At 34.0% G+C, this 24,909-nt stretch overlaps 1 protein-coding gene across 1 annotated transcript; it reads left to right on the forward strand.

The window, feature by feature from the left end:
• The first annotated feature begins 1,654 nt into the window (after positions 1-1,654).
• On the forward strand, positions 1,655-24,909 carry RERGL (RERG like). The gene is made up of 7 exons (XM_032646011.1): positions 1,655-1,787; positions 15,235-15,387; positions 15,639-15,726; positions 16,832-16,888; positions 21,211-21,284; positions 21,768-21,916; positions 24,188-24,909. The coding sequence occupies exons 3-7, from the start codon at positions 15,675-15,677 to the stop codon at positions 24,468-24,470; spliced, it is 615 nt and encodes a 204-aa protein (XP_032501902.1). The 5' UTR covers positions 1,655-1,787; positions 15,235-15,387; positions 15,639-15,674; the 3' UTR covers positions 24,471-24,909.

The raw sequence follows: 24,909 nt of genomic DNA on the forward strand, positions 1-24,909 counted from the left end.
GTTATTGTGTCTTTTGATACAATATGTTTTTCCCCTTTGCTAGAAGAATAGAAGAACAGGAAAATCTCTCAGCCTGTCATAGGAAACTAGAGGCTTGGGGAATCATAAAGCTCCTAAATTTAAAAGGAACTGTGAAATCATAATGAGGTGGCACTTGTTGAGTGCTTACTTCTATGCATTAACTTATTCCTCCATCAGCCCCTTGACAGAATCACTCTTATTATGCCCATTTTATACATGAAAAAACTGATACAAAAAAAAGGTTAAGAAAATTTTCCAAATTTATATAGTTATAACTGGTGGATGCTGAGAATTCAGTTTAATGTTTTAACCTCTACACTTTTTTTTTTGTAGAAGAGAGTTTATTGATTTCTAGCTTATATTTCATAGTCATGTGATAAAAACTTCAAGGGATATAGTATATATAGTATTTTTCTTTACTTTTGATTCCTTTTTAAATTTATTTTTTATTGAAGTATAGTTGAATTACAGTGTTCTGTTAATTACTGCTCTACAACAAAGTGATTCAGTTATACATACATATATATATACACACACATATATATGTTCTTAACCTCTACACATTTTTTTTGGATCTTCTATTATCTCAGGGGTCATTTTATGAAACACAGCATACTCTTGAGATTGCCCTGCTATAGAAAAGGTCAACTTTATCAGCATATTTTCTGTAAACTACTTAACAGGAAATTTTCACCCACAGATCAGATACTTTCTGTAGAATAGGCAACTTGCCGATTTGAAATGATGTTAACGGTTTTTATTTGTTTTCCAAGTCTTGTCGATCTACAAAATAGAGGACTTGATAATATTAAAAATCTGAATCTGTTAGACTTAAAGCTGGGAGAGATTTTGGTTCTAAATATGGTGGTCTGTATTCACAGAAGCCACACTAAGAAGCACTCATGAGACTTGCCAAAGGCCAAATCTGATATGTGAATTAGTTGGGAATTTGTCTCAAATATGATCATTCTTTGGATCGAGACAAACTATGAGCCAGAAGACAAAAACTGGATCAGAAATTACATATATCAGAGCCAAGGCCTAAAGCAGAGTGTTTAAAAAATGTCAGTGGTTTGCAGAAAAGAGGAAGTGTGAGAACTGATATGAAACAGGCAGGAAAAAGGGTAAGGTGTGAATAAGTATTAGATATGTTTATAATAGGTCTTTGAAACAATGGATGCTGGAATTTACTCATGTTCTTTGGCTCTCCTACTAAGCTGGAATTGGGAATTAAAGAGAGAGTCTCCTATTAAAAACCGTAGACTTTTAGTCCTCTATTCGTACAAAAATTAAGTTAAAATACTCAATATAAATTAAACTCTAAACATTACAAAACATTTGAATTAGCAATATATAAAGAGTAATTTACTGGGCTCTAAGTCTTTAGATCAACTAAATCTAACTGGCATAATTATCTTTTCACAGATATAGTTAGATTGCTTATTTGGATCAGAGTTAAAAATGATTAAGAGAAGGAAAGAGCAATTAATTTCATGAGTCCAGATTTTAGGTTTTTTGAAGCTGCACTGAGAATATTTAAGGATTACACTTTTAAACTAGTGTATTGTGATAAACTAGAATTTAAGTCAGAGAATAAAATTAACTATCCTAATTTTTTGTCTGGCATTATTCTAGATTATCTTACATGAAAAAATACTGAAATGCCTTCCTTAACTTTAAATTCAGTCACACACAGAGGTTTTGATGATGATAACACTGATGATAATTGCAACTGAAGGGATAAATAAAAAATAAAGATGAAACAGGTGAGTACTAGACTTTTATCTTTCTGCAAAAGAAAATTTTGCCACATTCATTCCAAAACTGAATGCCCTAATGAATAAATCTAATATATACTTTACCCCAGTACTTTAATGAACCTCTTGACCTCAATGGGGAGTGACACTTAGGACTATATCAGACCTCTGTGTTGAATGACTAAAACATTTCTGAAGGAACATTCTGTCATACAATACAATGGCAGCACTTGCTTTTTCTTTCTTTGTTCCTTTGAAAAGAACAATTTAAAAAGTGATCATATATAGAGCTTTAGTCAAAAATACTCCATAGACTAAGGTAATCATAACATGTCCCATTGTGCTGGATGTTTTCTCTTTCCTCCTCCATTTTCTTCTGCTTTGTTCTGTGCCTTGAGATACTGACTAGAATGAATTGTATTGGCTTGCTTTCTTGCCCTCTGGCTTTTGTTTGGGTTACACCAATGGGACCCATTGTGGTAAATTATAGTAAACTGGAAGGTGGCAGAAGAATGAGGCTGAAGTATTGTCCTCCAGTATCTCTTTCTGCTGGGTTGCTTTGGCTTGGCTATATCATTCTACAGAGATTGGAAATCTTGTTAGGTTGTGCTGTCCAAGCAGCTTTTTTTTATAGGTTCTTAAGACTGGTGTCTTCTCTTATGCCTTCAGGCTTAGGTATAGTAACTCTTCCCAGATTTTTTTTGTTGTTTTCCCTAAATCCTATAAGTAGTATCTTTACTAACATGTCATAAATCATCCATTCTTAATATCACATATATTTTAATGAACTGGATAAATAGGAGCTGAAGAGAAAATTAGTGAACTGCAATATAGATCTGAAGGAGCTACACAGAATACTGTATGGTCTGCAAATATTAAAAGAGAAATACATGAAACAGAGGTTAAATGTCATAGTACATCTAAAGAGAATGTTAACACATGTCCAGTTGAGTTCCAGAAGAATAAAATAAAAAGTTGAGAGGCTGTAATTAAATAAATATTAGCTGTGGACTTTATATAATTGAACAAAAACACAGAAATCCCAAACAAAACAAGTTACACAAAATACAGACATAAACACATTATCATAAAATTGAAGAACAGCAAGTGCAAGATAAAGATCCTAGAGGAAAAAAAGCCAGAAAGCAAATAGAGATTACCTTCAAAGTCTGACAGTAGCAATAGCAACAATGAAAGGCAGAATAAAATGGTATGATCACTTCGGAGGCCAAATACATACGAACCAATATATTCAAAGAAATTTTCTCTCAAGAACAAGAGATAAGTAAAGACAATTTCAGACAAAATAAGCATACAGCTTACTTCCAATAGATTGTTACTAAAGGAACTTACAAGGATATAATTTCAGGAGAAGGGAATTATTCTGTAGGGAAGATCTGAAATATAATAGGCATTTGTACGATGAAGATAAATCTAAAAAAAGTCACTTGGACTGTAAAAACTGATGATAGTAATACCATGTGATTTTAAGGATTAAGAAAAAGAACTGTATTACTGATATCATTATTGTGAGGTTTAAATGATGTAGGGTTTGCAAAAGTTCATGTTATATTTTTACATACAAAATATTTTAAAAGGGTATTAGTCCCATAATCAGATTCCCTTCATGATAAGTATGTTTGTTTGGTTCCCATATGTTTTATTTTTAGCTTGTCTTATAATTTATCTTCAACTTTATTTTTGGTAATGTATTCATTTTCTTTTTTGGTTTTCTCTGTGAGAAATTTTAGTCCTGGATTTGAACCAATAGAGTAGTTTGAGGGCATAAATCTTGATTTCTTATGTTTGGGTGCATTCAAAATGATTGAAACTCATAATCTAATTATGTCATATAATTTTAAAAATTTAAAAATTCATCAAGAAAAGAAAATTTGATTACTTACAGAGCTTTTTAAAAACTGTGACTTGGGGCACAAGCCCAGCGAGAGAATTTTTAGCTTGTTTTTTTTCCCCTAAATTTGTGCTTGAACACCTTTAAATGGAGGTAGGCACTCACTCCTCAGTTAACCATCATGTGCAGAACCTCCTTTGCTTTATCTCAGTCCATTTCATGTCATTTCACACATTTGTTTTACCTGCCTAGTACTTCAATGCATTTGAGTTCTTGATTGGTGACTTACAAGATGGCAGCTATCTGAAAAATATGTATTCCAACTTAAGAAATGTTGGAAATTCTATAAATGTGCTTTCCCTTTTCTAAGATAGTCTAAAGTGTAATATTAATGCCAAAGCTTGTTGAAAGCATAGATTTGCTGATTTTTGATGTGTAATCATGGGGTAATTATTTAATCCCTCCCAGAATCTTCTTAGCAACTGTAAAATAGTATAATAATAATTGTCCTGTCCATTTCAACCAGCATACTATATAGGTTTCTGTTACCAATGTTTTTTCCCTAAAAAGGAAATATAGGGGTCTCATATGTACATAAGAAGATTAGAAGTCACCACTCACTCCTAACAAGTAACAGGCTGAACAAACTAAAATATCAACAACTTTTCTTAGATCCATCAGAAAAATGAGGTCACAGTGCAAACCAATGCACCAAAATTAAAGAGACAGACAGGCAAATACAGAGAATCACAACTTACCAGAACAGAAACCCACAAGCAGAAATCTCTGTGGGAACCAGTGCCGTGATAGAAAAACCTGAACTGTAACTAATGAATTGCTGGGGGCTCAGTGTAGACAAGTGTGACAGTAAAAATCTCCAGGGGAACCCAGTTGTAGGGAAGCCCCTATGTTTTTGTGAGTTTTACTCTCAGGAGCTCTATCAGATTCTTACAGTGTGTACCCAAGGGAAAAAAATAGCCCTCTGGCAAGAGGAGAGGACAAGGAACCATTTTGAAATATGCCAGATCATTTTGTTCTTCTTAACAAGGCCTGCCCTCTGGAGAAAACTATTTTACCAGAACCTAACCTGTTGGGAAAAGACTTTGAGGGATACTAAATAAGAGGTATATATGCACTATAAGTAGAATAAATATCTGAAAGTTTTAGAATAAATATATCTTTAAAAAATAAAACATCTCTTCATAAGAACTATCTAAAAAACTAGTTCATATTCACATCCAGACATTCCTGTTTTCCCTTTTCTAAAACTGAGTAATATCACTGAGATCTTATGAAATATATTTCTTACTTAATAAATTTAATAGCTATTGAAATAATCAGCTTACTCTCAAATAGAATATATCTTGAATTTAAATGATCTTTTCTTCTCGATTTCCCCACTCTTGTTAATAAGGCAGTTAGTATCCCCGTATTACAGACCGGAAAACTTTTTATCATCCTTAAGCCATTCTGTTTCTGCAAACAAATATTTCTCAGAATTTCTCATTCATTTTCATTACCACTGATTAGCCCCAGGGTTATTACCATTAATGGTGTCCTGAACATCTTTGAACATCTTTTGCTTCTATATATTAATTCTGTTCAGATTCAGCAGGACTTGACTGAAATATCAAAGCTTACTTGTTATCAGTGATCACTAAGGTATAGAGCACCCCAGACTGAGGGCTATGCTTGGTTGAGATGGAGGTGGGTATGTGTATCCCAGCCACAGAGACAAGTCCCTGAGAAGCAGCTGGCTTGTCCAGGCCTAAAGTCCAGTGGAGAACTACTGCCCAACTCAAATTCCCCAAATGGTCACTATGGCAATTTTAAATCAGGTAGACAGAGAAGAGTGGGAACAAATCCAAGCTCTTAGGAACCAGGCTAGTGGTAGAAATGGTTTTTAAAAATGTGTACGTATAGGGCAGAAAACTAAACAAGGCACTGGTAATGTGTAAAATCCATTTTCTTGAGGAAGGCAACTGTCAGTGTTCTTTCTTGATCAAATACACTTTTTGTGATTGTATTTTCAAAGATTCCTATAACAAAATACAGTTCTGTTTGCAACTTGTATGGAACATAGCTAAATAATGTCATCATTGAATAAGGAAAACAAGTCTAAGAATAAGGACCACGAGATTACACAGATTTGCAAAAGGAAATTCTGTTTCAGATTCTCATGGGAAGGTTTCTGTTCTCAGCTGGAGTACCTTTGGGAAGAACTTAATTATAAGAGTGACAGAGCACAAATATTTGCTTAGATAAATAGATAATGTCTATCAGAAACAAAGGATCTCTCTGTAACGGAAGTTAGAATAATAACTTGGCTATATACATCTCATCTATTAAAATACAAATTCAGCAATTAACCTTGGTTTGATTGTGAACACTCAGATTTTCAGACAACAATGAATGAATGACAGTTGTAAGACCTGCTATATGGTAAGTGCTATGCTATATATTATAGGACCATAATTTGTTTGTAAAATTGATTTCTGTCACATTTTTGGTTTTGTTACATAGTACTAAAAAGCTGATAAAAAAATCAGCTTCAACAGATGTTAAGAAGAAGAATCATTTAGATTTGAGAAAAAATATCTTAAAGCCAAGAGACAGTAGGGTGGAGTAGAAAGAACACTGGGATTATGTATCAAAGAAACTGTAGCTTAAATTCTAACTTCTACTTACTAAGAGTGTTTCTCTGGGTTGCATACTTAAAATCCCCTCTGAGACTCAGCATGCATGCCTATAAACGGGGAAGAATATGATCTATAATGCCTATTTAAGGGGTTGTTAAAATAAGCAGAAGTATTTTACTTAATATGTTTTTTAGAATTTCCAAAGTATCTAGGGCACTTTGGTTTAAGAAACCATCTAAAAAACCAAATGTGGAAAAGTCTATGTGAACATCTTTCTCTCTTCTCCAGAGATCAAAGTGGGTGCTTTTTCAAAAAATCTTTCATACATCAATTTGAAATCCCTGTCTGGAAAAAAAACAAAAACAAAAATCTTAACTCTGAACTGAAAATGTATTGATAAGACGAACTGCATGTTCTACCAGCTCTGTGTCTTCTCTCACTAGCATTAGACTTGTATAGCCAACTCACTACTGCACAGCCTCGAGGGTACCTTCAACTTAACATGTCTAAAAATGAAAGTGTCTGTTCCTTCAAACTGCTTCTCATAGTGAAATTAAACAACAAAAACCTGTTAATGACACTACTCTCAACCTAATCATTTAAATCAGAATTTGCTACTCATCTAAGGTTTACTGCCTTTCTCATACTACCTCTCCAGATTTTCTTATTTTTATTGGCTACGTATTTCTCAAAACAAGTTTCCTCTGATCTCATTGCTGCTCTAACTCAGAACCTTTGAAAATATAAGATAGCTTTTTAAGAGGTGTTCCTGCTTCTACTTCTTCAGCTTCTTTTACCTCCTTTATTGCACTATCTCCAAACCGTATTTTATATTACTTTACAGAGTAGAGTATAAATAATACATAATAATAATAAATAATACATAATAATAAATAAATAATAAAGCATTTCTCTCCTACTTAAAAATTCTTGATAACTCCTTATGCCTACAGGATAATGTCTTTAGTATGGTGTATAAGGCCACTCTGATTTCTCCTTGTCTTTTAAATGAGCCTCAGCTCCCACCATTTTCACTCATTCTTTGCTCTCAAGTAATGCAGAGGTTTTTCAGTGTCCAGTATCTCTCATCTGCTTCCTCCTTTCCTGACTGTGCTCAAGCTTTTCTCTGTCTATAATACCTTCTCTACTAGTTTCCTATGGCTTCTGTAAGCAATTACTACAAATGTTGTGGCATAAAACCACATACATGTATCCTCTTACAGCTACTTAGGTCAGAAGTCCAGAATCAGTTTCACTGGGTTGGAATCAAGGTGTCCACCGGGTCCTGCTCCCTCAGTCACTAGGGGAGAGTCTATTCCTTGCTTCTTCCAGTTTTTGGTGTCTTCCAGCCTTCCTTGGCTTGTGGCTGCATTACTTCAATTTCTGCTTCTGTGGTCCCATTATCTTCTCCTGTCAAATATCCCTCTGCCTCCTTCTTATAAAGATACTTGTGATTGCATTTAGGGCTCACCCTGATAATCTAGGATAATCTCCGCATCTCGAGATTCTTAACTTAATCACAGTTGCAGATAACTTTTCTTATATAACTTAACATTTACAGGTTCCAGAAATTAATTAGGACCTGATATCTTTGAGGGCTATTATTCAGTCTATTATACTATCCCTTTAGAATTTAGCTAGGTTTCTTTTATCTGTGCACCCATGGCACCCTATATTTACTTCAATTTATAATTGATATACAAATATTAAATCTTCCTCAAGGCCAGAGGATGATTTTATTTATCTTCCTTTCTTACTCTCTGTGCCCTAGCAAGGTATCTGCCACATAGTAGGCAATTAATGCATATTTCTTGAACTTTTGAAATGAAGTCAACTCTCTCTTTTATTTTCAAAATGGATGACTTACCCAGACGGAAGGAACAAGAAGGATAGCACATGCTTTTCTCGCTGTCTGGAGCACCTCATAGCCAGTGTGGCTTGCTTCCTTACCCTAGCTAATAAAATAATGCAAATAAAAATACTTCATTTTTCAAATGCTGGTTTATGAATTCATTTTCTTAGGATAAAAATTCCAAGACATAACTGGCCAATGGAATTATATAGAGCACTCTGACGCAGATTACCACATTAAACAATAGTTATGTACCTACATGCTTATCTACTAATGTGAAATGTGATCTCGTCACCATTAATACTTACATCTGTAAATAAAATGCGATAAAGGTATGCTTTGTTCAGGAGTAGCATCAAATAAAGTGTTAGGGCATGTGACACATATGCCCTAAGGTGATCTCCAGTGATTTAAACCCTTGTATAATCCTCTACCCTTCTAACCACTAGAATACAACAAAAGTGATGGAATATCCATCCAATAATTACGTTACAAGATAAATATATATATATATATATATATATATATATATATATAAGATCCACTGCTACACACACACAAGATCAATCTGTCTATCTATCTATCTATCTTTGTATTGCTAGCATGCCCTAGAGAGATGGCCCTCCACTGTTGGCTTTGCAGAAGTAAGCTGCCACGTTGTTCATGGGCATATGGACAAGACCATGTGGCAAGGAACTGCAGGTAGCCTCCAAAAGCTGAGAGAGGCCACTGGATGACAACCAGAAAAAAACAAGAGGAGCCAGAGTCCTATAGCCACAAGAAGAGTGGAAATGGCTCTTTCACCAGTAGGGCTTCAGAGAAGATCACAGCCCCAGCTGACACGTGGGTTGCAGCCTGATGAGACCCTGAATCAGAATATTCAGTTGCCTGGACTTCTGACCTATAGAAACTGTGAAATAATAAGTATGTGTTGTTTTGTCGTTAAGTTGGTGGTAATTAGTTTGCAGCAAAAGCAATCTAATGCAGGACATAGCTTTCTTTGTAATATAGCATTGGCAGAAATGTAAGAAAGCCATTTCAGAACCTTTGAGTAGTAGAAATCATAGAAGAAAATGCTTGATATAAAGCAAACGTGAAAAAAATTCAATTACATTTACTCCTAAAAAATTAACCATGACTTTATGAATATAAAGAGAGGGCACTCTAATGGGCTCGGCTCAACTTCTGAGAAAAAGCCAAGGAGATGGGTAAAAGAAAGAAGCCAAATGTAAACATGTATCATAAACCTGTTAGAATAACATCATTAAGGCTAAAGCATAGGTGATCGGAATTTTGCAAAAAATATCGGAGAGGGAAGAGTCTGCTTCACATAAGAACAAAGGAGCAGGGAAAGGGGAGATTTGTGGTGGGTGGCAGGGTGTTATATTGGAAAGACTGCAGGCTTTGTGCCAACCTGGCTTCAATACTTACTCCTTGTGTCACTCTGAGCAAATTACAACTCAAAAGTATACTATTAGAATAAAATTTCTTCTTGGAAGTTTTATTAGTCAGAGTATTCTAGAGGAACAGAGACAATAGGGTCTCATATAGATAGATGATAGATAGATAGATAGATATGTGTGTGTGTGTATACACACACGTATACATATATTAGGTTGGCCGAAAAGTTTGTTCGGGTTTTTCCGTAAGATGTTATGGCAACACAGCAATCTTAATTCTGAAAATTTAATTTTAATTTTGGAATATTTATTTCTAAAGGGTAATGAAAGGAGTCGAGAAAATATGAGCGACATTTTTCTCACATCTGCCTTGCTCAGCTTTTTAAACTCATTATTTCTGCAGAATGTGCACTCAATCAGGCTTCCTGTTGCAGCAGCTGTGTTACAGAAGGAAGACCGTTTTTGAAGACCATGCTTTTGTATCTACTGGCCAACTTCAAGTGATTAAGAAAGAGCTAACTAAAATTTTAGCCTACTTACGACTTGAGGAGAACTAAAGTAGCTTCAAAGATTTCTCGTGTCTGTAGAAAGATGACATAAATTTGTAGAGGAGACAAAGAGGGTGACTAGCTGAGTCGTAATTACTGTTAGCTATCATGTTTTAACTATTATAAACGTAGCGGGAAACTAAAACCTTATGAAACAATAAACACCTCAAGAATAATTTAAATTTTAAATTTTAATTCTTTTAAATTTTAATTCTTTTAAAAATAATTTAAAAGAATAATTTAATAAATACTGAATCATTACCTTCAAAAGATAATTGCAATTATAAGTATACATGCTGAGAAAAATTAGCAAAGCCATTCAATTATTTAGTCTCACATATGCTCTGAAAACCCTTGAAAATTGGTGAAGTATTCATCATTTTTCTTTTACCAAAAAAGTCCATGTAATTTAGTTAATTACTAACATTACATATTGAATAAAACATTTCTTTAGAATTTGATACCCTAGTGAAAGATTATCTTTCAAAGCTTGTTGTAAAAGTGATTTAGAATAATAAAGGCATGAGTGTCATAGGTCAATTCTATTAATGATGTCAACTGAGTTTTTAAATTGCTTGGGGATGATATAAACATCTTTACCTTGTTCAGTTGCAATTTACACACACACACACTTATCATAGAGAAAAAATCATATTTTCTAAATATATTAATACATAAATGTTTATTGTAACATAGAACAATACTAGTTCATAAAGGTGAATATTATTATGATGAGGATTATGTCCAGTTACAAATTCTACTACAAAAGTTATCAAACTATCTTTTTCTGTAAATTGAATTTAATGTATAAAGTATTTTATTACAATACTAGCAAACAAGAAAGCACTCTTCTTCATAGTAACTACTTTTCATATTAATGGACGTTTTGTATTGTAGCCACTATTGCAATATATTCATCATTTGGTTATTAGAGTAAATGTCTGGATTTGAATAATTTCTTTGGAAGAGGTTTTGGAGGATTTGTGATTGCAGAGAAATTGCTTCTGATCTCTGGCTGGGAATGTTACCTGTGCTATTCGTGCCATGATGAATTGCAAAAAGTGCTTTGAGAACAGAAAAAAACAGAGCTTAGCAATCAAATGTTGTTTTTTCTGTAAAATTTTCCCTTTAGATTCCTTACCTAACCCCAATATAATGTGCAAATGTTCGTACACCTCAATGCAGTTTAAATCTGTTAGCTGTTTGAAAACATGTGCTTTGTGAGATTAGAATAGCATTTTCTTCTTTTTAAAAAAATCCACTACTCTTCCATGATGAATTTCCATATTAGCACATAAAAGTATCCAGAAGTAATTCCATCTTAAAAACATTTGCTTCTGCTAGAACTTTAATTCCTTCAGTAACTTGCATTATAATTAGAGGTGAGATGAGTACCTCCATTCTGATTAAAAATGATCCATTTGTATGTAGATACTTATTGTGCTATTAATAAATCGACATATACACTCACTTTGGTAAATAATCCCATGGGACTAACATAACCGACACTTAAAGTTCAATTATGAAAAGTCACTGGATTACTTTTTTCTATATGTATTTTTCCTTTGTCTTTGGATTCATTTTTTGCCTAGGAAGACTTTACCCTCCTCGAGATTATTTGGAAGATTCCCATATATATGTCAATTTGACCCTTTTCTAGTTTTTCATGCTAAGGTTTTTAATATTCATAATTCATTTTTCTGCATGTGAGGTACAAACATAACTTATCATTCAGTGACTTTTTCTGATAGTATCAATGCAATTTAATGATAGCACATATTAAAAACTTTATAATAAAATTAATTTCTATGTACTCAATTTCTATACTCAAATAGCTATTCTATTAATGAGCATATCAATCCAGTTCTAATAAAGTAGTATTTAATTATTTTTTGGTATGATTTGGCTCATAAGAGATATTTTCTTACTATTTTACCTTAAAATTTCTCAATTATTCTTACATATTTTCTTTTCCAAAACAGGCTGTCCACATTCAATTAAACAATCTTTGTTGGGATTTTAATTGTCATTACATTTTGCTTGCAGATTAATTTGGCAGTAATTACAACATTGAATCTTTCTAGTCATGTTTGTCCACATATTCAAGGCTTGTTTTATAATCTTCAGTAAAGGATTAGAGAATTTATCATATAAATGTTATACATTCCCTTTTAGTTTTATTCTTCTTTGCATCCTTTTTCCCCCTCTTCTTTCTTTGTGAAAAAGACTGTATTTCTATCATGTTAGAAGTTATTAATTATACCTACTTCATGAAGTTTCTCAGAGGATTAAATGTTGTATACCTGGAAATCATTTTAAAAAATTGCCTGTTATTATACTGTGTTAAACACGCGTTAGCTGCTAGTTTTACTGTTTGGAATTATTGCTTTTGTTATGGTATCTTATCTGGCCACCTTACTGAATGGTTTTAATGCATGCTAATAATGCAGATAATATAGCTATAGAAAACTATCATTTGTAGATAATAATCATTTTGTCTCCTCTTTTTCATATGTGCTATTTCCTCATTGTGTTGGATAGGACTACCAATTCCATGCTAAAAAGTAACAGACAATATCCTCTTTTTAGAGGAAAATTAGGAGCAATAAATCTATAGACTTTTTTTGATATTTGGATTTCTAAAAATTATAACCTTAATCACATTAAGAAATCCCCTATTTTTAGATTACAAAAGTTTTTTTTTTTTTTTTTAAGTAGCTGTTAAATTTCATGAAATGCTTTTGGGAGCATATGAGACATGTAGATTTTCTCCTTTATCTTGGTAATGTATTAAAATAGGCTACCAAGTGTCCTACTGTTCAACCAATTTGACATTTTTAGAATAAGTTCTACTAGCTCATGATGCTTGGCTCTTTAAATACATTTCTGGATTTGATTTGCTCATATTCTTAGGACCTGGGCTCTATATTCATAAATGACATTGGTTATTTGTTCTCTGTGTGTGTGTGTGTATACCATTTATGTCTGGTTTAGGTTTATGATAGACACAGAAAATAAGTTGGGAAGTATTTCATCTTTTCAAGATCTGGAACAGGATAATGGAACAAAGATATTCGTTCTCCTTAGGTATTTGTTTGAATCACTCCACTCTTGTGAATCTGAAGCTTTTGATGGAAATTATGCATCTACTCTAACAGAAACTATAGGGAAATGAAATTAGCTGAGAAGGGCTGGTTAATCTGACCTCAGAGAAACAAAACTAAACAGATAAAACTATAACATTCATGAATACCGATACGTAACTAGTTGGGTTTTTTTTTAGTGTCACATGTCCATCTCCAGATGACCAGAATCTATGAATACTTTGTTTATTGATATGTTTTTAGCAGTGAAGATTAGTGCCAAGCCCATGGTAGACACTCAATAAATTTTTGTTCATTCAGCAAATGAATAAAGTAATAAATGATTTTGCTTTGGTTGTGAATGGATGTTTCTTTAGGGAGATGTGAGAAAATTCTAGGTAGTATAATAATGTGTCTATTAGAATACTAACTTTTTAGCACCCTTTACATGAGGTCGAAAGAATATATATATATTGGCACTCTGTTTCTTAGAAAAGTATGTGCATAAATATATTCTCTTTGTTCAGGTTTATAACTTCACTCTGTTCTAGCCCCAGGCTGCTTTCTTAACTAGATTTACTTTGGGATACCAATGGACATAGGGAGGAAGAGGCTATGATGAAAGAATGCAGGTGTCTTGATGACAACCCTTCATATGTTGTTTTCAATGTCATGCATGTCATGAAATGAAGTTCTTCCTTCCTATCAGTAGATATACTAAACTTCCTAAAAACATCAATCAGAAGTTTCTTAGGAAGATAAGAATAGGATTTCTCCAAAAAGAAGAAAAACATTTAATTCCATAGTGTACTAAATCAACTGTTAAACTACCTTAAAAAAAAAAACCACTCTGTTACTTTAATACAGTGGCATGGATTAAAGAGAAAACATAGCTTATTTAAAATTTTTTTATAATTTGTAATAAAAGGAAAAAAATCTAAGTTATTCAGATGTTACCTTGTTGATCCCACAAACTGACATACTCTCTCTTGCCTTTTTTTCTTTACAGAGTCTGTTTCTTCTTTCAGAACAGACACATCTCCCCAATCACTTTTTCCTTCCTCTCTCTGTAGGTCCTGATCATGTTTCTACCTACTGATCTGCTTTCTCCAGCTCTTGATCAGAAGACCTTTTTGAAGGTCTTTTTTTGAAGACCTTTTGAAGACCTTTTTGAAGACCTTTTTTGAAGGTCTTCTTTTTGAAGACCTTTCTACCTACTGATCTGCTTTCTCCAGCTCTTGATCAGAGACCCATTTTAGCAATGATCATATTCGTTGTTATTCTGTTTCCATTTTTCTCTTGGTAGACTGTAGACTCCATCAGGTCAGATAATTCATTATTTAATTGTTGACCTATCTAATTAAACCAAATATAGCTTTAACAGAGATTGGCAATTAATCAATATTTGTTAAATAAATGCATTTTTAAGAAGCATGTATTTCTGTGATAGACCCAACCTGGAAATGAAACTTCTTTACCTGGGTCTTAAAATGTAGTCCACAAAAGTTGAATTCTTCTATTTTTTTGTTGTACTCTTTTCTCAACTTTCAAATTTATACATATACAGATGAGGAGAAAGAAAGGGAAGAAAATAATTTGGGGACTTGGAGTAGCAGAGACAATTGACGAAAAGAAGTATAAAAGAGTGATAATTGTGCATATCAAATTTGCCTTTTTATTTCATAGCAGGAGTGAATTAATGTCAGAACACCCCATCCAAATGTTCTTTTCTTTTTAAAAAAGTACTATGTAAGGAAACATGACATGTTCCTGTTTAGTGCTATTTAAACAACATGAGGCTGATTGCTTTATTGTTTTTTCCAGAAATCTTACTGTTGTCTATTGGTATAACACTTTTTTAAAAAGAAAGGGAAAAGTTACTTTTTAAGGAAGACATTGGAAAGGTGAAACACTGGCGTTCCCATATTTCTCCTTGAGAGCCTCAAATGACACAAAAACATGGGCTGGATATTCACGTGCATTTCTGTCAGCCCTGAGCTAATCCATCCAAGAGAGCCATCCTCTCCCTTCTTTCATTTCTTTTCATGATTGAATTAACTTATTCCCCCTTGTCTTTCACAGGAGAAACCCAAGAAGATGTAGCCTCAGGTATTAATAGAGAAAGCAAAACTGATCCACTCAAAGGAAATTTACAGGAATGTTTACCCATCCTCTAAAAACTTTCTTAATGAAGAGAGATCATTTTTCTAGGTTCTAGGAGAAGGTAGATTCCAGGTACGTGAAAGTAGAAGATGAGCTACACTTCTGTTAAACTCTTAACTATTGGTTTAGTAAACCTTTGTGTCTAAATAGTAAGTCCACTGTTTTTTTATGAGACATGTTCAAAACTACTCTAAGAAAATATTTTTAAAGTTATTATTGGATGGTAGGAGTATGGGGTGGAGTTGGCCTTAGGGAAGTGAGAGCAGCAATAATAAAAAGGATTTTGGAAGACACATACTTGGCTCAAGTCAGTATATCTCCAGAAGCCAGGACGGACCAAGAAGGAGCAGAAAAGCAAGATGAATGATGTGAAACTTGCTGTCTTGGGTGGTGAAGGAACAGGCAAATCTGGTAAGTGGTGTTGTTTTCTGTGGCATGGTGTAGAGTACATAAAGAGTGAGAAATATATTGACATGTATTACATTATAATGTATTATATGTATATAAACTTGATATAACTATATATTATTTTTAAGTAGGAGTTTTCACTTTATAAGCAAGTAACGCAATTACCTGTATATAAAATTTATATACAGGTTGTGGAATATAACTGTTTGAAGTATTAATTTGTATCTTGTTCTACTGATGTTTGAAATTCATTGGAATAACAGGAAATCCCTCCCATCACTATCCCACCTACTTCTCACTCCAGCACACCTGCCTCCACACCTACCAGTGGCCAAACAATGCCCTTGAAAAGATTCTGCTGCCCTGAGACTAAGGGTGGAGAGATATGCGTGGAGACCTATGAATTATTTTTTAAATGCCATTTTTTCACGTTATCAAAGTGAGAAAAACTTTGGAGGGGCATGGCTTTTTAAATGCCCAGAAATGAGCAAGGGGTGCCCAGACCAGACCTTGGAAGCTATGTTTTTGTTTTCTTTTGTTTTGTATTTGGTCACATTATGATGGTACTAAGCATGCCACCAATAGAACCACCGTAGCCTAATGAATCTTAACAACGGGCCAGACCCAGGAGCTGCAATAAGATAAACCAACACTAGAGGTCGTTCCTCTGTTTCCTGGATTTTGAAGTCCCTATTTCCTCAAACAGTTGCAAATGCTTGAGACCGTCCTGGCCACTATTAGCATGCAGCACCATGGAGCCACAATTAATTTTATAAAGAAAATATAGAGATGTTATAGTTCTTGCATCTCATATTTAATGAGAAATCTGTCTCTGTTACAAAGGTGAGTTGTCTTACGTGTCTTTGCATTTGTAAATTACTTATGCAGTGATTTGAGTGGGCAGCACACTGAGATCACTTCCTTTCTAGCCTCCTAATTTTTATGGCTGTACAGTGGAAATTCTTAGACCAGAATTTAGTAAAGTTTTAAGGTCTTCATTAATACTTAGTAAATTTTGAGCTGAAATGCTAGATGCTTATGTACATTACTAAATTATTTGTATCCTAACACAGATAAGACCCCAAATCCAGCTTGTTTTGTTTTGCAGCCCTTACAGTAAGGTTTCTTACCAAGCGATTTATTGGAGAATATGCTTCTAATTTTGGTAAGTCACTACTTTAGACTTTTTCACCTTAAAACTTCAGCATCATAATTAATATCAGAGAAACATTTTAATAGAATCTTCCATTTTTGCACTTTTTAAAGAATAAATTTATTTTTGGCTGCGTTGGGTCTTCATTGCTGCACGCAGGCTTTCTCTAGCTGCCGTCAGCGGGAGCTACACTTCGTTGCAGTGCGCGGGCTTCTCATTGCGGTGGCTTCTCTTGTTGCAGAGCATGTGCTCTAGGCGTGCGGGCTTCAGTAGTTGTGGCTCACGGGCTCTAGAGCGCAGGCTTAGTAGTTGTGGCGCACGGGCTTAGTTGCTCTGCGTCATGTGGGATCTTCCTGGACCAGGGCTCGAACCCGTGTCCCCTGAATTGGCAGGAGGATTCTTAACCACTGCACCACCAGGGAACTCCCCCATTTTTGCACTTTTAAGCAATTTATTTATTCATGGGTTCTGGTTAGAAAAGCCCAAATAAGTATTTTAATTAATTGTTCTTTTAGATAAAAAGTTATCCAACTTGATGTTAAATAAAATGGATTAGAAATCCAGTTGGTTTCAGTCTAGAGGAACCTACCGCCTGTACCAAGTGTTGTAGAGCATGTGAGTGTGGATTTTTTTGTAAGCAATTTGAAACAATTTGAAATTAAAGCAACATCTGTTGAAAAATAAAGACAAATTAATTATAAAAGCACAAGTAACTACAAAATAAATGCTTATTTTTATTGCAAAACCATGTGACAATTACTGGAAAATTATGCTGTGATTAAAGATCATATCATAATTAGCTAGGTTGCTTATGTAAGTTTCAGAGAAATTCTAAAACAGATGCCAGGGCACCTTGATATAATCTTAGGATCATTTCACTAACTCTACTATAAATTTCTGTTATTTTGATCAGAATTAGCATGACATATGGGAAATGCCACAGTGGGGAATTAATAAGTGGGGAATTTTGCCAGAGGTTTGAATATATTTTTGGCTCAGCAATTAATCTATATAATGCTACTAATATCTTACCTGACTGAAGGTGTGGTGGGGAAAGGTTTTGTGGGTTTTTTAAAATAAGAACAAAGATTTTAAGAAATATGAGAATTGGGAGAAAGGGAAATTATTCTTTTGTTCAAAAATACTTATTTAGAGTAAGAAGAAATTATGATTGGAAGTGTTTTCATGAGAAATAAACAACAAAAATCTTTAGCATTCATTTATGATATAGCATTATTAGAGTATTTTAGAAAATAACTTTAAAGTATTGCATTGTTTCCTACGTGTAGCCCGCATAGTATTTCAGTCCATATGCCATTGTAAATGTTTTAGGGCAAGCACTTGAAAACTGATTATAGAAAGAAGAAATATATAGGAAGAGAAATTCTTATTGTTTCATATCTCAGGTCAACAACCTCAGTCAAAAAAGGTAACACACAAACTAGGAGTCAGGCATGAGAAAATGTTCTAAAACTATAAAACAAAACATAAATAAAAGAACACCCACAAAAAGCAGTAACAGCAACAACAAAATAAAAACATCATCTTAATCTTTTAAAAGATATATCAATAGATATATAGATATATCAATAGATAAATAAGCAAATGAAGTGTACACATTTCTGGCTGTTACATCTCTATTAAAAATATAAGACCTAGAGACATTCTTAAAGACAACCAAATGAGCAAAAGTTCACCACCACATGAGGATTAATTAGCAAAAAAAATGACCCCATTTGTAAATGAGGGCTAGAAGGGGAAGATAATAAAATTTTAAAAAGTTAAGAGCTGGTGACCCCTGCTGGCAGGTTTTGAGTTTTGAGAGTGGGTATTTTAAAATGTCTTAGAAGGAAAGTATATGGTTCACAGTAATAAGCTCATAAAATTTAGAATAAACTGTCTGAAGCCATTTTAAGAGTTAACGAAACACTAACAAATTTCATTAAACGTAACCTAGAAGGATTTTAAAATTCATCCCTAACCTCCTGAAGTCGACTTTCCCAAATGTACGCTACATTTTGCTAACCACAGGTTACAGAGTATTTACCAGAATGGGTCATGATTTTGTGTCGGTATGCAGTTTTGGAGAGAGGTAGGTCTTGTATTAAAGCACTGGAGGGGCAGTTACAGAAATGAAGTCCTTCGTTCATTCAACAAATATTTATTGAATACCTGTCATGTGGCAGGTACTCTTCTAGGTAGAGAGGCTATAGTAATGAACAAATATCCGAGCCTTCATAAGATTTACATTCTGGAGGGAAGGGTCAGCTAATTAAAAATGCATTTATATATCTATATCTATACATATATATATCTATATATATATCTATATATAGATCTCTCTCTATATATATATAAAATGTCCTATGATGATAAATGTTATGAAGGAAAAGAAAGTGTAGGGGAGTGGTGTGTGGTCATTTAAAATAGGGTAGTCAGGGTAGATCTGGCTGAGATGGAGACATTTGAACAGACCTGCAGGTGATAAAAACTGAGCCATGAAGATATTTGGGCAGTTACATTCCAGGTAGAAGAAACAGTTGCCGAAGTTCAGAGGTAAGAACTTTCTGAAAAATGTGAGGAATGGTATGGAGGACTGTGTAGCTTCGGTGGAGGAATGTGGGAGACAATAGCCAAAGAGGTCTACTGAGATCATAGGGGTCATGGGAGACTAGATAACTAGGGAAATTCTCAGGCATTTTAAAAGCTTAGGTTTATCTAAGTGAGATGGAGAGCCATTGGAGAGGTTTGATCAGGCAAGTGACATGGTCTGGCTACAAATTGGCTTTTGCTCCTGGATTGAGAGTAAACTGAGAGCAAGAAGGGAGTTAGGGGAGGGATAAAGCGAAAAGCTGAGTTAGGAGGTTTTCTAATAATACAGGCAAAAGTAATGACGGCTTGGACCAGAGTGTGAGCAAAGGAGGTGATGAGAGGCAGACAAATTCAAAATATTCTTTGAAGATAGAGTAAAAATGAATTTTTAATAGAATAAATATAGGATGTAAGAGAAAGAAAGAATCAGGGATGCCCTTGAGGCTTTTAACCTGTGAGACTAGTTATGGATATGTCATTTAATGAAATGGAAACTTGTGGGATATGCAGTCTTTGCGGGGAGATCAGAGGTTCCATTTTAAGCATGTTAAGGTTGAGATGTCTATCAGGTATCTAATTGGAGGCTCCCAGTGGTGGTAGATGTCTAGAGTCCAGGGAAGAGGTCCAGACTACAGAAATGGGTTTATCAGCAATAATTGTTACATAAAGACTGACTGGATGAGATTAGCAAGGGAGTAAGTGTAGATAGAGAAGAAATCCATAAACTAGAATCACAGTTGGAGTGAGAGAAGATATTGTGGGACAGATAAAAAGATTAATACAAAGCAATACGGAATAAAGAAAAAACCCAGGAGAGTATGTTGCCTTGAAAGCCATGTGAAAAAAACATTTTGAGGAGGTAGGTGTGATCAACTATACTAATACTACTGACAGGGCAGGTAAGATCAAGAACTTTTCACTGAGTCTAAAACCATAACCCTGATAAGAACAGTTTTAGTCAAGTAATTGGAGTTAAAACCTGATTGTAATAATTTGAAGATCATGGAAGGAGAGGATTTGGACACAGGGAGTATAGATATTTACCAAAAGGCCAGCAGAGAAATAGAGCAATAGTTGGGATCCAAAGGGTTGTTAAGAGAAATTCAGTTGCTAGTAATGATATAATAAAGAGGAAAATTTTATGATGCAGAAGAAAGAGGTAGAATTGTTGGAGCCATGTCTTTTAGCCGGTCAGAGGAAATAGTAACTAGTTCATAGTGAATAGACTGGCCTTAGGTAGAAACACAGATAATTCATCCATAGTAATAGAATGGAAGATAAGTACATAGGCAGAAAAACATGTAGGTGAATAGATATAGTGGTAAAGTTCATTTGTAAGAAATATACATTAGCAAATATATGGTTTTTTGACCACTAGCAATAAAGAAAAGCTACTGTAGTGCTCAACTAAAATATGACTGGTTGACTTTGCAGGACTGTGATCCAAATATAAGGTCTTTTTTTTTTTTTTTTTTTTTTTTTTTGCGGTACGCGGGCCTCTCACTGCTGTGGCCTCTCCCGTTGCGGGGCACAGGCTCCGGACGCGCAGGCCCAGCGGCCATGGCTCACGGGCTCAGCCGCTGTGCGGCATGTGGGATCTTCCCGGACCGGGGCACGAACCCGCGTCCCCTGCATCGGCAGGTGGACTCCCAACCACTGCGCCACCAGGAAAGCCCTATAAGGCCATTTTTTAAACTCTGGAGGATTTCCATACTGACAATGAGTATATGCATATTTTTCAGAATCTATCTATAAAAAGCATTTGTATTTGGAAGGGAAGCAATTGAATCTAGAAATATACGACTCTTGTTCTCAGGTAAGTAAAACAAAATATGTTTTCAATTATGATTTGAAGAAGATATCCCTCAAATCTTTTTAGCTAAACCTTATCAATACTGGGTTTTTTTTACTGATTTAAATCTAGTGCCAAAAATCAATACATATTCCATTTGCTAATAAGGATAGAAAATATCATCTCTTTTCAAACATATATGTGGATATTGATTTTAAATGGAATTATTAAGGCTTATCAAATTTTCAGAAAAAGTTTTTTTAGAAAAAAGGTATCAAATGAGATGGATATAACTTTATTATAGCTCTTTATTTTTTAAAATTTAATCACTTTTGTTTAAAGAAAGAGGATGATAAAAAAGAAACAGAGACTACATTTTAGAAAATATCAGTATTTGACTTGCTGAATTCTCTTCCAGGTGAAATGGGTCTCCATTAATTAACTGTCTAACGGATAAAAGACAAGGATCAGATCCCACCACTTTCAATGTGCTTGGTTTATTTTCAGCCACAGAAAGCAAAATTTTCCCTTACAAGTGAGCTGCATTGGGCAGATGGGTTTATTATTGTGTATGACATCAGTGACAGGTCTTCATTTGCTTTTGCAAAAGTACTAATCTACAGAATTCGGGAGCCACAGACTAGTCATTCTAAAAGGTGAGGTATTTTTCTTTCCTCTGTCCTTTCTTTTTAGTAAATCATCACAGAGCTGTAAGCATCATTAGGAAGAGTTTAATACAGGCTTCCAATTACAAAATTTAACAGCCCTGAACAATCCACCTTCCATTCCACAGGAGTTACGCATGTAGTAAAAGGAATAAGATGAGAGTACTTTATATCCTGGCTGACATAAACAGTTACTTGCCCCGAGTAAATGGCTATTTTACAAGACAGCTTCTATTGTTAACATGACATTCACTTGCAAAATAATGGTCCTCTGTACACAGATAGTTCCCTTTCCACCTTTCTTTTTCATTCCCACAAAAAATGTGAAGGATACTAAATAAATCCAGATTTATTACACTTGGCATCCAATTCCTAGTCATTGAGCTGTTCAATCAATCAAAGCAAAATAGACTGAATAATCAAACTGTTACAGATTCTAAGTATGAGAGTACCTTTTTCTCCATTTCACCTCCTAAAACAAAGAGCTCATCAACGACTCCCGATTGCTAATGTCTTGACACAAGTGACTATGAGGGAAAACATAACTGTGCCTTAAACTAATTTTGCATTAGTAGATATAAATTTAAACCTATGAATTTCCCATTTTAGTTTTCCTTTTTTTTATTGTTTTAGCCTTTCCATTTAAAATATATATTTTTGTTTAACCTGCTGGTATAAGGGATTCTTTGTGCTCGTAACCAGATTTGCCCTTAAAATCTAAAATAGCATTCTAATCTGGGAAGCAAAAAAGCACAATATTATACCTGAAAATTGGTACCTGTGCTTTTTATATCTATTTTAAATGCCTACTATCAAGAAATCATCAGATAATAATTGATAAGTTATATTTCCCTGCAGTCATTTGATCTAAATTCTTATTTATATCTGATTGACCTTGGGTAAACCCTTTAATCTCTAGACCTCCTTTTTCTGACTATAAAACTGATAGAAACACGGTAGGGGAAAAGAATGTGATTTTACTAAGGTACCTTATAGCTCTGATTTCCTATAATATTATTGATTTTGAGGGACCTCCATTGTTTCAAGTGTTAAATGCCTTATATTTAAGCACCATAACTTAGGTAAGGGAAAGTAATTAAAACTACTTTCTATTCTTACAAATCAAAAGAATCACTCATGAATAGGCAAAAAAAGTATATTTTAAAAATCCCTATATTTGACATTTTTCAGGCAAACTTTTAAATGTATTGACCAAATAATTTTTGAGTTTTTCCAGTTCTCAATCTCTAGGTAAACTGGAGTCTCTTATTTGTAGATAAAAAGCAAAATTATGGCATTGTTTTATAAAATTACATCTGATATTTGTGATTCACCCTTCAAAGTATTTCATTTATTCTTCCCCATTAATTCTTCACAATAATTTTCTGAACTCTATAGAAAAAGATACTCTTAGTGACCTCAAAATCCAACACATACAGTGCTTTTTCCCTTACGGCTCACACTGTCATGTGAATGAAACCAGCCTGAAGACTGTTTTCATTTTCCCATTTCTTCCCTATAGGCGATATCTTGGCAGAGTTCCATGCCATTTAAGACCTAGTAGCCTTACTGTATTCTTCAAATGAAACTCTGCTTTAGGAATGTTACACTGTAACCGAGGAGATTATATTGATATTTGCCAAAGACATTACCTTACCAAAGCGATATATTTCTTCAATAAACAGAAAAATTGTACAAGGTCACAAGACTGTAAAAATTTCTTTAAAGTATGCTGTAATGAATATTAACAAACAGCAACAAGTACTGAATTAGTAAAGAGGCATTAGTTAGTCCTTCTCTTTCAGTTGATAAGGAAATGAAAGATAATACTTAGTAAGCACATTTTATTGCCTGGCACTGGGCTAGATTTTTATACACATCTTCATTTAACCTCTGTGAGCATTCTGTGTGACGAGGATTATTTTACCTTTTTTTTTTTTTACATATAAGGGAATTGAAAGTGGAAAATGTTACAATCATGTCTTGTTAGTAAACAGAGCCGTAATTCCGGGAATAGGTTTGTACCACTTCAAATGTTATGCTTTAAGAGCCTTGTTGCTTCTGTGTCATTTACTACATTTTATCTAAAATAATTTTTGTAAGTAAACGAGATACACACGCACATGACCACAAATAACACACATACACACACAGTATTCTTTTTTTTTGGTCCATGATTCTTTTTGATATAAACCCACTTAATAGAAACAAAAAAGAGTTGTTAAAACAGTCTTGCCAAAGAATTGTGTATCTGTGTTTCAGAGCTGTGGAATCAGCTGTGCTTTTGGTGGGTAACAAACAAGATCTCTGTCATGTGCGAGAGGTTGGCTGGGGAGAAGGGCAAAAACTGGCATTGGATAACCGGTGCCAATTCTGTGAACTGTCTGCAGCAGAGCAATCTCTGGAGGTGGAAATGATGTTTATCAGAATTATCAAGGGCATCCTGACAAACTTCAAACTCAAAGAAAAGAGAAGACCCGGTGGATCTAAATCCATGGCCAAACTGATCAATAATGTATTTGGAAAGAGAAGGAAATCTGTTTAATTGACATGTGATCCTAAGGGATTTATTATATCAGAGAGTTTCAAACGTTTGTATGGTAATTAAATTTACCCTTTGTATGCAATTAAAAAATTCTCTTAGAGATATGAAATAATTGACCATGAACCACAACTGTGCTTTCAAATATATAGTTTGCCTTCTTAGTTGTTTGTATCTTGTACATTTTGCTTCACAATTAACCTTTTCTTTATTACACAGAATAATATGAGTATAACCTATTGGTGGATTACTATATAATTTTATTAAATTACCATTCTACAGGGCTCAATTTACCTTTATTTTATATATATCATTTTAATGAAATATATAGTTATATTCATATAGTTAATATATTATAGGGCTTAGCTTATCAATTTGTGAAATTCATGATCTATTTAATTGAAATGCATGGATTTATTTTTGAAAGTGTCTTTGTAATAAA

The sequence above is a fragment of the Phocoena sinus genome, chromosome 10 (assembly GCF_008692025.1).
Source record: "Phocoena sinus isolate mPhoSin1 chromosome 10, mPhoSin1.pri, whole genome shotgun sequence".
Taxonomy (NCBI): domain Eukaryota; kingdom Metazoa; phylum Chordata; class Mammalia; order Artiodactyla; family Phocoenidae; genus Phocoena; species Phocoena sinus.

What these genes read in the sequence shown, in the direction of transcription:
- RERGL (XM_032646011.1), top strand. Translation starts at nt 15,675, where the DNA reads ATGAATGATGTGAAACTTGCTGTCTTGGGTGGTGAAGGAACAGGCAAA. An exon ending in TATACGACTCTTGTTCTCAG is followed by an intron (nt 21,285 to 21,767) that starts GTAAGTAAAACA and finishes GTTTATTTTCAG; the next exon opens with CCACAGAAAGCAAAATTTTC. An exon ending in CAGACTAGTCATTCTAAAAG is followed by an intron (nt 21,917 to 24,187) that starts GTGAGGTATTTT and finishes TCTGTGTTTCAG; the next exon opens with AGCTGTGGAATCAGCTGTGC.